Source organism: Budorcas taxicolor, chromosome 21, assembly GCF_023091745.1.
Source record: "Budorcas taxicolor isolate Tak-1 chromosome 21, Takin1.1, whole genome shotgun sequence".
NCBI lineage: Eukaryota > Metazoa > Chordata > Mammalia > Artiodactyla > Bovidae > Budorcas > Budorcas taxicolor.
In genome coordinates, this window is record NC_068930.1 from 61,950,130 (window position 1) to 61,963,183 (window position 13,054).

The 13,054-nt window shown below is 38.8% G+C and overlaps 1 protein-coding gene across 1 annotated transcript in view; it reads left to right on the plus strand.

Annotated features, from left to right (window-relative positions):
• Positions 1-13,054, plus strand: part of UNC79 (unc-79 homolog, NALCN channel complex subunit) — a 225,599-nt gene that overhangs the window by 19,724 nt on the left and 192,821 nt on the right. The window contains exon 4 of the mRNA XM_052659741.1: positions 3,960-4,052. Within this exon, the coding sequence (XP_052515701.1) occupies positions 3,960-4,052 (93 nt within the window). The remainder of the gene's footprint in view (positions 1-3,959; positions 4,053-13,054) is intronic.

Genomic DNA, 13,054 nt, shown 5'->3' on the forward strand with positions numbered 1-13,054 from the left:
TATTCCCTTGCCCTACTTTGTATTTCTTCACAGGTATTTGTTTTCTCTAGAATAGCAACAGAACTGTCTGCAGTCATGGAGAGGTTATATAAAATTCTGTGCTATTCAATAGACTAGCCACTAGCCACATGTGGGAACTGAGCACTTGAAATATATCTAATGAGACAGAGGAACTGAATTTTTAATTTAGCCTACTTTTTAAGATTTATTTTTTGTTTATGGCTGTGCTGGGTCTTTGTTGCTGCATGTGGGGCTTCTCTAGTTGCAAAGAGCGGGGGCTACTCTTCTCTGTGGTGCGCTGGCTTCTCTTATTGCAGGGCAAGGGCCCAGTCGTTATGGCTTGTGGACTCCAGAGCACAGGCTCAGTTGTTGTGGCTCATGGGCTTAGTTGTTCCACGGCACATGGAATCTTCCCGGACGAGGGATCAAACCCATGTCTGCTGCGTTGGCAGGTAGATTCTTACCACTATGCCTACTTTACTTTTAATTAGTTTAAATTTAACCACATGTGGCTACTATATTGTACAGCACAATTCTAGCATTTAGGCTTCATAAAGACAAAGACTTGCCTGTCTTATACACAGCTGTGTCCCAGCGTCTAGAATAATGCCTCGTATGTAGGAGATACTGAAACAATACTGTGTGACTAAGTGACTAGAGCATTAGTTATGAAGTCAAGTGACTTAGGCCATAGTCCTAATAATTAGGTTGTTATTCTTGTGCAAAATTTGATTTCTCTTTTATAAAATGGCTTTCCACTATACTTTTTTTTTTGCTGAGAATCATATAAAAGCTATTTCTGATAGTGTACTATTTCTGATAGTGTATTAGGAATTATAAAATGCAGGAACAGATTAAGAAATTGTTGTTCATAGAAGGAGGGGATGATATAATAATTGTTTTGGTAGTGCTAAGAGGAACAGGTCTTAAGAGGAATAGGTCTTGAGACTTAATTGTATTTCCTGAGCACAATATTGCATGTAAAATTTCCTTATTTTGATTAATTCTCTGGTTCCTTCCATTGTATGTAGCTTTGACCTTATACATCCTCATGAGGACAAGCTGCACGTCTGTTTGCATCATGCCTTTTTAACAAGATTCAATAAATGATGTGTGCCTCTGCATGTTTATTAAATTGGAATTGTGGTGACTTTGTTCAGTCCATTAGAAGACTAAGAAATTGCAAGGCACAGTCTGTTTAAAGAAGTGCTGGAGTCAGTTTCAGAGGACTTGAGTCAGGGGAACACTCTTGGCTTTGATGCTGACCTTTCTTGAGGGAGAGCATGAATTTCTCGGGGTTAGGAGGGACATCCAAAAGTCACCAAGCCATTTTGACTGTTCTCCAAATGAACTTCACCTAAATCATCCGAGATATTTGGGCATCTCTCCCACTGTGCCTCCAGGCACAGTGATTCTCAGCCTCCCTTAATAGTAGTTTTCATTTTTAAGAAACACTTCTAATTTAAGTTTGAAATGAATTTAAACAAAGATGAAACACTTGTTCCCAAAGGAATGGATATAGTATACATATAATTATTTTTCCTTGCCTATGTTGAAAGCTACACTTACTTTTGCTTTTCTCCCCTTTAACCAAAGAACCCAAGGGTGTGCAATTATTCCTCTCACTTCTGGACACCTCATTAAATATTTCCCTTCTTTTTTTCCCAAGTTTTATTTATTTAAAATTTTTGGCTGCACACTGCGACATATGGTATCTTAGTTCCCCAACCAAGGAATGAACCTGCATCCCCTGTATTGGAAGGCAGAGTCTTAACCACTGAACTACCCTGGAAGTATTTCCTTTCTTATTCTCATCCCTCTAGTAGCACTTCTCAAATGTAGCTCCAAGGTCCACTTGGTCAGAATCATTTGATGTGTTTATTAAACACAGCTTTCCTGCTTCCCAACTGAGTTAGACTCTCTAGATATGGGTCCCCTGAAGCTGAATTTGAACAAGTATTAGTATCAGCCGTTCAGTCATGTCCACCTCTTTGTGACCCTATGGACTATAGCCCTCCAGGCTCCTCTGTCCGTGGGATTCTCCAGGCAAGAATACTGGAGTGGGTTGTCATGCCCTCCTCCAGGGGATCTTCCCCCAGGGATTGATCCTGAGTCTCCTGCATTGCAGGCAGATTCTTTACCGTCTGAGCAGGGAAGCCCAATTTGAACAAGCTCCTTGGCTAAAGTCTGAATTTGGCCCAAAGATTTTTTTTTCCTTCATTAATCATACTTAGTTTCATCAACTTTAACATCTAAGAACAGTGAACTGATCTTCATATCTTTGTATAAAAGAGTCGGACACGACTGAACGACTGAACTGAACTGAACTGAATACTTATTTACATTGTATAACCAAGCTAATTTTTGTTCCTGATTATCACTGGCTTGGTGGGTTAGCAGCATCCCAGAAGTAAGTGATTAATAAAAACCAACTCAGGTAAATGGGACTTAATTATAGATCCATTTTGTTTGTTTGTGTATTTCTGTAAAGCTATTGTAATGGTCACAGTGTCCACTGTGGTGCTCACTTTTTAAATGTAAAATGAAAAAGAATCATGTTAAATTTTTTTTGTCTTCTTCATTATATGATAAACCTTTTTTAGGGCTTTAATACTTCTTTTATACGTGTGTTTTATTATGTTACTTTATTCTTTTCGGCTGTAGGTGAGATATTATTCCAACACTTAAATGTTTTAAAGTAAGACAGATTTTAGGGCTATCTGCTTTTTTCTTGTTGTCTGTGTTGGTGGTCTTCTGCAGTATGTGTTGGAAATTGAGAGCTGACTTTATGAGGGTGTTTATTCACTATCTACTGTTCTGTTTGTGCTTTCCTGACAATTTGCCACAGGAGCCCAACTATAAAGCAAGGTTTCTGCTATTTCTGCAATTATCCCAGAAAAGGAATTCTGTTTTCTATTTGAGTCCTTGTAAAGTTTCTCTATTGTGGGCCCTCTTTGTTACTGTGTTTAGAATAATGAAGTACACTGGAGACAACATGTTACCTTGAATGATCTCCAAAAGAGCTAGTTCTGGATGCTTATAGAGGTTACCTGATACACTCATTAAAAAAGAGAGATTTGAAACAGTGTTGGATGTCTTTGTAAACAGGCCACTTAAAGATGTCTTAAAAGCAATATGTAAGTGGTTATCACATGGCATTCACAATTTTACTGCTATAAGATGAATTTTGAAGAATCCAACTGACCTTGTGATTGAATACCGTGGGACAGGATAAAATGTCCAGCAACAGCATTATTCACAGATTCAAAAAGTACTTTATTTCAAATAACTCAGGTGGATATGAAAATGGTAAGCTCTGGAAAAGTAAAAGAGTGATTGCAATGGCGATTAAGCTGCTGCTGCTGAAGTTACATGTGAAGGTTTGAATAAAATTGTTTAATGATAAGTGAGAGTTGAAAATAATTTTTAAATTAATATACTGTTTTTTATTATGCATGATTTAAAATTTGTGTTTGTTACTAAGTGAATATAGTGCCCATTATAAGTAGACTCTTTAATCTGCATCTCTTAATACATTCAAGTCGTGTTAAAAAACCTTTTATTTTTACTTTCTTATTGGGATAAACTTCAGCATGCATTGTATTTGGATACATGGAGGATTTTATTTTTTCTTTCTTTTCTACCTAGATAAAAACATATTGGAAACAGAGATCACATCTAAGTAAAATTCTGATGTAACTATTACATTACATTCTGGCATTAGTCCTGCTCCTTGAAGGTTCTCACTAAATATGCCTATGATAAAGACGATTATAGTGTTTGTGTGCCAGGACAAATTTTGTGATTTTATTTATGTAAAACTTCTATTGATTTTTTTCAAGTTTCTTTTCAGCTCTCTTGCCCTATGCAAAGTAGCAACAAAATATATAAATAAATATAAATATACAAATATATGTATATATATAAATTGTGTCTAATCAAAATAATTTTGGTTTTAGTGGGTTCCTCAAGGAGAGAAGGCGTTCCTGCCCATGTTAATCTCTCTGCATCATCCATGCTAATGATTGCAATGCAGTACACATCCAACCCAGGTAAGTGGAAATTTGGATGGATTTATTAATTTCAAGACCAATAATTGAATAAGGTATCAAATAGGCAAACTAGAAATTCTTAGGAGATTTTCTTTTGGTGAATAGACAACTGGAGTTGTGTTAGAAAACAGATTTCAAAGTTGAAATAAGTTTTACTTGCCTCTGGATGTTAGTAGTAATCCTATTGGCTAGTGATATTTTTAGAATATTTGAGAACAGTTTTAGAACACTGACTTGGCTTGAATATAAGTATATAGAAATAATTCAATTATTGAAATAAAAATAAAATAATAATAATAAAAATAAAAACAGTCACCTGCAATTCTAACAGCTAAAGATGACCACTGTGAATATTTTATGAATTTGCTACTCTAATACCACACGAATATCCTTGCACATAAATCTTTTATTATATTTGTGACTGTTTCCTTAGAGTAAGTTCATAAAGGAGGGATTAATGGGTTGAAAGGCTTGAAAAAATTTTCAATATTCCCACTAATTATGTATGAAAATACACTGTACCCTGTTATTGAGTGCTATAACATTTGTGTAGAGATGACTAGATAAAAAACAGTATCTCATTTTGATTTGTGTTTCTTTGATTACTAGTAATGTTAAACAGATTTAATCTGATATACTTTGTTTGATTTCCATTTATCAGTGTCACTGCAGATGAACTTTGGGAAAGTAACCTAAAAGGGGCTGACTATTGGAGTCACATGTTAAGACATGATCTCAATTTTTATTTTCATTAGGCAAGTAGACAAATTTGGTGGCCCTGTTTTTGACCTTCTACTTAATTACAGAATGAGTAATAACTGAGTTTTTGACTCAGGATGAGGAAACCAATTTTTTTTTCATTAAAAAATCTTAATGTTTCTTAATCTGGACTATCATCCTTCAAATATGAAATCCCTTATGATTATCATATGAGTTTAATTAAAATATATATTTGGAGGAAGTTATATCTCATATCTCTATTTGGCTTAAAGGATCCTCATAATATCATTTATATTTATTAGAATATAATGAATCTAGTTCGTTAAAGTCTCTAGTTAGTTATCTAAGTCTCTGAGAATCTAGTTGGTTAACTAAACTCTCTACATCAGGCTTTGGTCCTAATTTCCATGTTAGGAGGCAGTTTAGCAGGTTGGGTAGAATCATGTGCTTTGAGGTTAAGGGTATGTGAGTTCACATCTGAGCTCAGCACAGTTAGCTTAACCATGAGCAAGTTCTTTAACTTCCCTAAAACTAAGTTTTCTCATTTCTAAAATAGAAATAATTCTTCCTGCAATAACTTCAGATGTTGTTGTGAGGATTTAATGGCTTAGGTCTGTGTGAAGTGCTTCCTCAGCATGGTGACTAGGTACATCATGAACCCTGCTCAGTAAATGGAAAGATGGATCTCTACAATCTGCCATTGTCTTCTTGGAGTTGAATGTTTCATTGGGAAACCACTACTATCAAATAGTGTTACTTCTGTTATTTCTAAATCTGTGTCTTCATCTGTTCATGGGGGCACATGTACAGCCAGCTATTCTATACTAAGAATGATATGTGGGACAGCAAATTAATCTGGTGATGGGGGAAACGGAAGAAGTGAGGTGCTGTCCACCAGGGGGCTCTCTGTGACCAAGTGGGTGCTAAGTCACTTCAGTCGTGTCCGACTCTGTGCGATCCCATAGATGGCAGCCCACCAGGCTCCCCCGTGCCTGGGATTCTCCAGGCAAGAACACTGGGTAGGACCACGTGGGTAGGACATTATTATCTTTTGAACTTTTATTGGGGGAGATAGCCAGTGGAAGCTTGATCCTTGTAGCTGATTGTATATCAGGAATAGAGCCGAGTTCTTGCTCAGGTACCAGAAATTCACTGCGTAACTCCTGTGTACATTGCTCTGTGCTCAGCACTGTGAAAACCACCCTGAAATGTAAGACATGGTGCTTGCTATGGAGCTTATGTCTAATTGGGAAGATTAGACTTATTCACATAAATGATTAATTTACAGTGTAAAGTAGTATGTAAAAAATAAATAAATTATATGGATACTGTTAATTCATCAGAGGAGAGAACTGTGTGGGTTGAAATGATCAGGAAAGGCTTTGCGACACTTGATCAAAGCATGGGTCTTAAAATTGGATAGAATTTTGATTGACAGGGTAAGCGGGCCATTCTGGGAGAGGAGGCAGTTTAAATAAAGGGACTCTCTGGGTCTGCTCATGGATGGTCAGTGGCCTCCTCTGAACAAGGTTCGTGTAGCAAACAGAAGGAGAAGAGCAGACCCTGTGGAAGAGAAAGTGCCCCAGAGCAGAGGACACAGGCCTGGCTCCACGCAGTTCCCCATCTAGAGCACCGCTTATAAACTCAACAAGAAGTTGCTGAGGGCCTGCTAGGTGCAACCCCTCCTCTCTCTTCGTGAAGCTTATCATGCGGCGGAGGGAGAAGACATTAGCCAAATAATCACACAAGCAAGTGTCCAGTTTCGATGGTGACAAGTGCTTTGAATGATGTACATTGTGCTATGATGAGACCCTATAAAAGGGGATTTTTCTTTTATTGAAGAGATTTGGGAAAGCTTTTCTGGGAGTAAAACCTCTGATCTGAGGACTGATGGAGGAGTAGCATTAACAAGGCCTATCAGGGAGTGGAAGTTTCCAGGCAAAGGGATCTTATGTGTCAGAAGGGAAACTTGCATGCAGGTGGGACTGACAGGTCACTGTAGCTGGAGCTCAGAGTGAGGGCTGCCTGGTGTGAGACGAGACTGTAGACACCCACAGGTCAGAACACGCAGGATGTTGTGGGCTCTGGGAGTCCTGTGCTCATCCTAAGTCTAATGGGGAGGTACTGAAAGACTGAGTGTGTGTGTCCCTGGGGTTTCCCAGGTGGCTCAGTGATAAAGAATCTACCTGCCAATGCAGGAGATGCCAGTTAAATCCCTGGCTTGTGAAGATACCCTGGAGGAGGTAATGACAACCCACTCCAGTATTCTTGTCTGGAGAATCCCATGGGCAGAGGTGCCTGGTGGGCTACAGTCCATAGGGTCACACAAAGTCAGACATGACTGAGCGACTGAGCATGCACACACATATGTGTCACGCTAGCTGCAGCTTAGAATGGAATAAAAGGAGCCAGAGTGGATGCAGATTGACCCATGAGGAGGCCATTGCATTTGTCTAAACATGTAAAAGTCAGGATTTATTGAGGCCAAGAAAAGTGGATATATCTGAGAGCTATTCAGGAAGTAAAAATTGTTAGGGTTTGGTGACATATTGGATATCCCTGAGAAAGAAGACACTGGAAGAGAAAGGCCAGGCTTCTAAGGGAAGATCGTGAGGTCTATTTTGGACATGTTACATTCAAGGTGTCTTTAAAATATTCGAGAGAAGATGATATACTGTGGACTAATACATTGTTGTATGTCAATTATATCTCAATAACACTGGGGGAAAAACCTACACATAACCTCAGTAATAATTCTCTATGTCCTAAAAAATTGGAATTGGTCAACAGGAGATGGCAAGAGTGAACATCGACAGTTTAGGAATCAATGAACTAAAGTGGACAGGAATGGGCGAATTTAATTCAGATGGCTATTATATCTACTACTGTGGGCAAGAATCCCTTAGAAGAAATGGAGTACCCCTCATTGTCAACAAGAGTATGAAATGCAGTATTTGGGTGCAATCTCAAAAACTACAGAATGATCTCAGTTCACTTCCAAGGAAAACCATTCAATATCACAGTATTGACGTCTTTGCCCCAACCACTAATGCTGAGGAAGCTGAAGTTCAACGGTTCTATGAAGACCTACAAGACTTTGTAGAACTAACACCAAAAAAAGACGTCCTTTTCATCATAGGGGACTGGAATGCAAAAGAAAGAAGTCAAAAGATATCTGGAATAACAGGCAAGTTTGGCCTTGGAGTACAAAATGAACCAGGGCAAAGGATAACAGAGTTTTACAAAGAGAATGCACTGGTCATAGCAAAAACCCTCTTCCAACAACACAAGAGACGACTCTACACATGGACATCACCAGATGGTCAACACCAAAATCAGATTGATTATATTCTTTGCAGCTGAAGATGGAGAAACTCTATACAGTCAGCAAAAACAAGACTGGGAGCTGACTGTGGCTCAGATCATGAACTCCTTATTGCCAAATTCAGACTTAAATTGAAGAAAGTAGGGAAAACCGGTAGACCATTCAGGTATGACCTAAATCAAATCCCTGATGATTATACAGTGAAAGTGACAAATAGATTCAAGGGTTTAGATCTGATAGACAGAGTGCCAAGAGAACTATGGATGGAGGTTCATGACATTGTACAGGAGGTGGTGATCAAAACCATCCCCAAGAAAGAGAAATGCAAAAAGGCAAAATGGTTGTCTGAGGAGGCCTTACAAATAGTTGAGAAAAGAAGCAAAGTGAAAGGGAAAGGAGATAAGGAAAGATATACCCACCTGAATGCAGAGTTCCAGAGAATAGCAAAGAGAGATAAAAGCCTTCTTAAATGAACATTGCAAAGAAATAGAGGAAAACAATAGAATAGGGAGAGATCTCATCAAGATCTCTTCAAGAAAATTAGAGATACCAAGGGAAAATTTCATGCAAATAGGCACAATAAAGGACAGAAGTGGTATGGACCTAACAGAGGCAGAAGAGATTAAGAAGAGGTGGCAAGAATACACAGAAGAACTGTGCAAGAAAGATCTTAATGACCTCGATAACCTCAGTGGTATGATCACTCACCTAGAGCCAGACATCCTGGAGTGTGAATTCAAGTGGGCCTTAGGAAGTATTACTATGAAGAAAGCGAGTGGAGGTGATGGAAATCCTTCTGAACTATTTCAAATCCTAAAGGATGCTGGTGCTAAAGTGTTGCACTCAATATGCCAGTGAATTTGGAAACCTCAGCAGTGACCACAGGACTGGGAAAGGTCAGTTTTCATTCCAATGCCAAAGAATGTTCAAACTACTACACAGTTGCACTCATTTCACATACCAGCAAGGTAATGCTGAAAATCTTTCAAGCTAGGCTTCAACAGTGTGTGAACTGAGAACTTCCAAATGTACAAGCTGGATTTAGGAAAGACAGAGGAGTTCATTTCAGTCGCTCTGTCGTGTCTGACTCTTTGTGACCCCATGGACTGCAGCACACCAGGCTTTCCTGTCCATCACCAACTCTTGGAGCTTGCATCTTTAAATTTTATTTCATGAAATTCATTAAAAATAGTTTAATTTCATGGCTTCAGTCACCATCTACAGTGGTTTTGGAGCCCAAGTCTGTCACTGTTTTCATTGTTTCCCCATCTATTTGACTTGGAGTGATGGGACTGGATGCCGTGATCTTAGTTTTTTGAATGTTGAATTTTAAGTCACCTTTTCCACTCTGCTTTCACTTTCATCAAGAGGCTCTTTAGTTCCTCTTCATTTTTTGCCATAAGTGTGGTGTCATCTGCATATCTGAGGTTCTTGATATTTCTCCCAGCAATCTTGATTCCAGCTTGTGCTTAATCCTGCCTGGCATTTCAGATGATGTACTCTGCATAGAAGTTAAATAAGCAGGTGACAATATACAGCCTTGACGTACCCCTTTCCCAATTTGGAACCACTCTGTTGTTCCATGTCCAGTTCTACCTGTTGCTTCTTGACCTGCATACAGGTTTCTCAGGAGGCAGGTAAGGTGGTCTGGTATTCCTGTCTTGTTAAGAATTTTCCACAGTTTGTTGTGATCCACATAGTCAAAGGCTTTAGCATAGCCAATGAAGCAGATGTTTTTCTGGAATTCTCTTGCTTTTTCTGTGATCCAATGGATGTTGGCAATTTGATCTCTGGTTTCTCTACCGTTTCTAAATCCAGCTTGTACATTTGGAAGTTCTTGGTTCACGTTCTGTTGAAACCTTGCTTGGAGGATTTTGGCCATTACTTTGCTAGCATGTGAATTGAGTGCAGTTGTGTGGTAGTTTGAATATTCTTTGGCACTGCCCTTCTTTGGTATTGGAATGAAAACTGACCTTTTCCAGTCTTGTGGCCACTGTTGAGTTTTCCAAACTTACTGGCATATTGAGTGCAGAGTACATCATATGAAATGCTGCACTGGATGAAGGTGAAGCTGGAATTAAGATTATCGGGAGAAATATCAGTAACCTCAGATATGCAGATGACACCATCCTTATGGAAGAAAGTGAAGAGGAATTGAAGAACTTGTTGATTAAGGTTGGAGAGGAGAGTGAAAAATCGGCCTTAAAACTCAACATTCAAAAAACTAATATTGCATCCAGTCCCCTGAGTTCTTGGAAAATAGATTGGAAAAAAAATGGAAACAGTGACAGGCTTAATTTTCTTGCACTCCAAAATCACTGCGAAAGATGTTTCAAGAACAAAAGATGTTTGTTCTTGGAAGAAAGGCTATGACAAACCTAGACAGCATATTAAAAAGCAGAGACATCACTTTGTTGACACAGGTCCATCTAGTCAAAGCTATGGTTTTTCCAGTAGTCATGTCCAGATTTAAGAGTTGGACCATAAAGAAGGCTGAGTGCCAAATAATCGATGCTTTTGAACTGTGGTGTTGAAGAAAACTCTTGAGAATCTCTTGGATAGCAAGCATATCAAACCAGTCAATCCTAAAGAAAATCAACCCTGAATTCCATTGGAAGGACTGATGTTGAAGTTCCAATACTTTGGCCATCTGATGCAAAGAACCAACTCCTTGGAAAAGACCTTGATGCTGAGAAAGATTGAGGGCAGAAGTGGAAGTGGGCAACAGAGGATGAGATGGTTGGATGGCATCACTGAGTCAATTAACATGAGTTTGAGCAAACTCCAGGATATAGTGAAGGACAGGAAAGTTTGACATGCTGCAGTCCCTGGGGTTATGATGATTCAGCCATGACTGAGCAACTGAACAACAGCAAAACACAAAAATGCAACCAAATCAGCTTCCTTCAGGAAAAAAGAGGTAATAGTAATTAAGAAGTTGTATTATGAGTCTTTAACCCAGTACAGAATTCTGGGCTAGAAGTAATGAACTTTGAGCCCTCATGTCCAATGCTATTCACTGAGTTGTATGTAGATGGTAAGTCAAGTTGTACAGTCATATCTTCTTTTACCATGTTTCACAGATCTTGTGTCTTTTTACGAAGTGAAGTTTTGTAGCATCTCTGCATTGTCAAGTGATGGTTAGCATTTTTTAGCAATGAAATATTTTTCAATTGAGGTGTGTTCATTTTTTTTTTAGATATAATGCTATTGCGCCCTTAATAGACTAGAGTATAGTGCAACTGTAACTTTTATATGCCTGAAGAAACCAAAAAATTTTTATGATTCATGTTATTGTAGTATTTAGTGTGGTCTGTAATGGAACTTGTAATATTTCTGAGGCATTGCTGTGTATGAGTGTGACATTGCTCATGAGAGAGCATAGAATGAAAAGTGGATTTTATTTATGATCAGACCTTCAGGAACTCCCGCAGATACTGGCCCAGTGGAAGAGGAGGAGCTTGCCAAGGAGATGGAGAGCTGTTTGGCTGACTAATAGAGGCTTTAAGATATAAAAATGTTTGTTGTATACTGAACAGGAAGTCTTGGAGATGGCTGTATCCGGGGTCTGAGATGCCATCTTTGGGTTTCTCTTGAATTTCTTCTCGTGTTTGCAAGATATGCCACAGGGGAAGTTATGATATGCTTACATGCATGCGTGCTCAGTCACTAAGTCATGTTGACTCTCTATGACCCCATGGACTATAGCCCGCCAGGCTCCTCTGTCCATGGAGTTCTCCAGGCAAGAATACTGCAGTGGGTTGCCATTTCCTTCTCCAGGAGATCCTCCCGACACAAGGATCAAACCCATGTCTCCTGCATTGCAGGAGGATTCTTTTCCACTAAGCCACCAGGGAAGCCCATATTTTTAAACAACTGTTTCTAAAAAATGGGTTTCAAAAATATATCCAATCAAATCCTATCAAAAATAGTATCAGTCAGGATGATTAGAGAAAGGTCTCCTGGTATGCCTCTTTCCTTTTGTCAAAGAGGAAAAATGAGTCTCAGAAGCTCCCCAGCAGACTTCCATTAGGTCTTGCTGGTCAGCACCGAGCCATGTGGCCTTCCCAGCTGCAACAGAAGCTGGCAAATTGTCCTGCTTTGCAGTCTGTGTACTGGGAGCTGAACAAGGAAGAAAGGGTTGCTTACAACAGTTGAGTAGCAACAGCACTGCCTGCCACAGGTAATGGGAGAGGGTCAGTCATAAAGTCAAGGAAAGAGGGTGTTCAGCCGTACTGAATATTGATGAAGGTCAAATGAGAGGTGGACTGAAAAGTCTCCATGGAGCTGAATGACTCAGAGGTCATCGGTGACTAAAGGGAGACCAGCTTCAGTGCTGTGATAAGGTTGGAAGATAGGTTAGGGAAGATATCAAATATGTATCTAACTAGGGTGAAAATATCTTTCTTCCACAAGTAAACATAGGCAAATCAAAGAAGCTTGCAGTTGTATAGCTTTTAAGGATTCCTCAACTAGATGAATTGGTGCTTAAAGACCTCCTTTCTAATCCATCAGTCTGTCCTTGCTATCTATCCAAACTTGGGCAAGATAGAAAACCAAACTTCAGTTCTCTAGCTACAAAATGGTGGTGGTTATGAAATACATAATGTTTAAAGCTCTTAAGCTCAATACCTGCCACAAAATGAACACTCAATTAATGTGAACTTTTACTATGATTAAGCAATTTTGTTTTCTGCATCATTCTTGATTACATTAAGTTTATATTATTAAAAGTATGGTTACTAGGGAGTTTTCTTAATATTTCCTCTGCTAATAAGATAAATAAAATACTTTTCCAGGATCTTGAAATAAAACTTGATAAAGTCAAAGGTTTATATGATTTTTGATAGGTATGAATACATGAAAATAAGCAATTTCTAATTTAATGACTAGAGTGAAGAGTCCTACTAATATAGTTTATTACACAGGATCTTTTGTCTGGTATTTACATTTAATG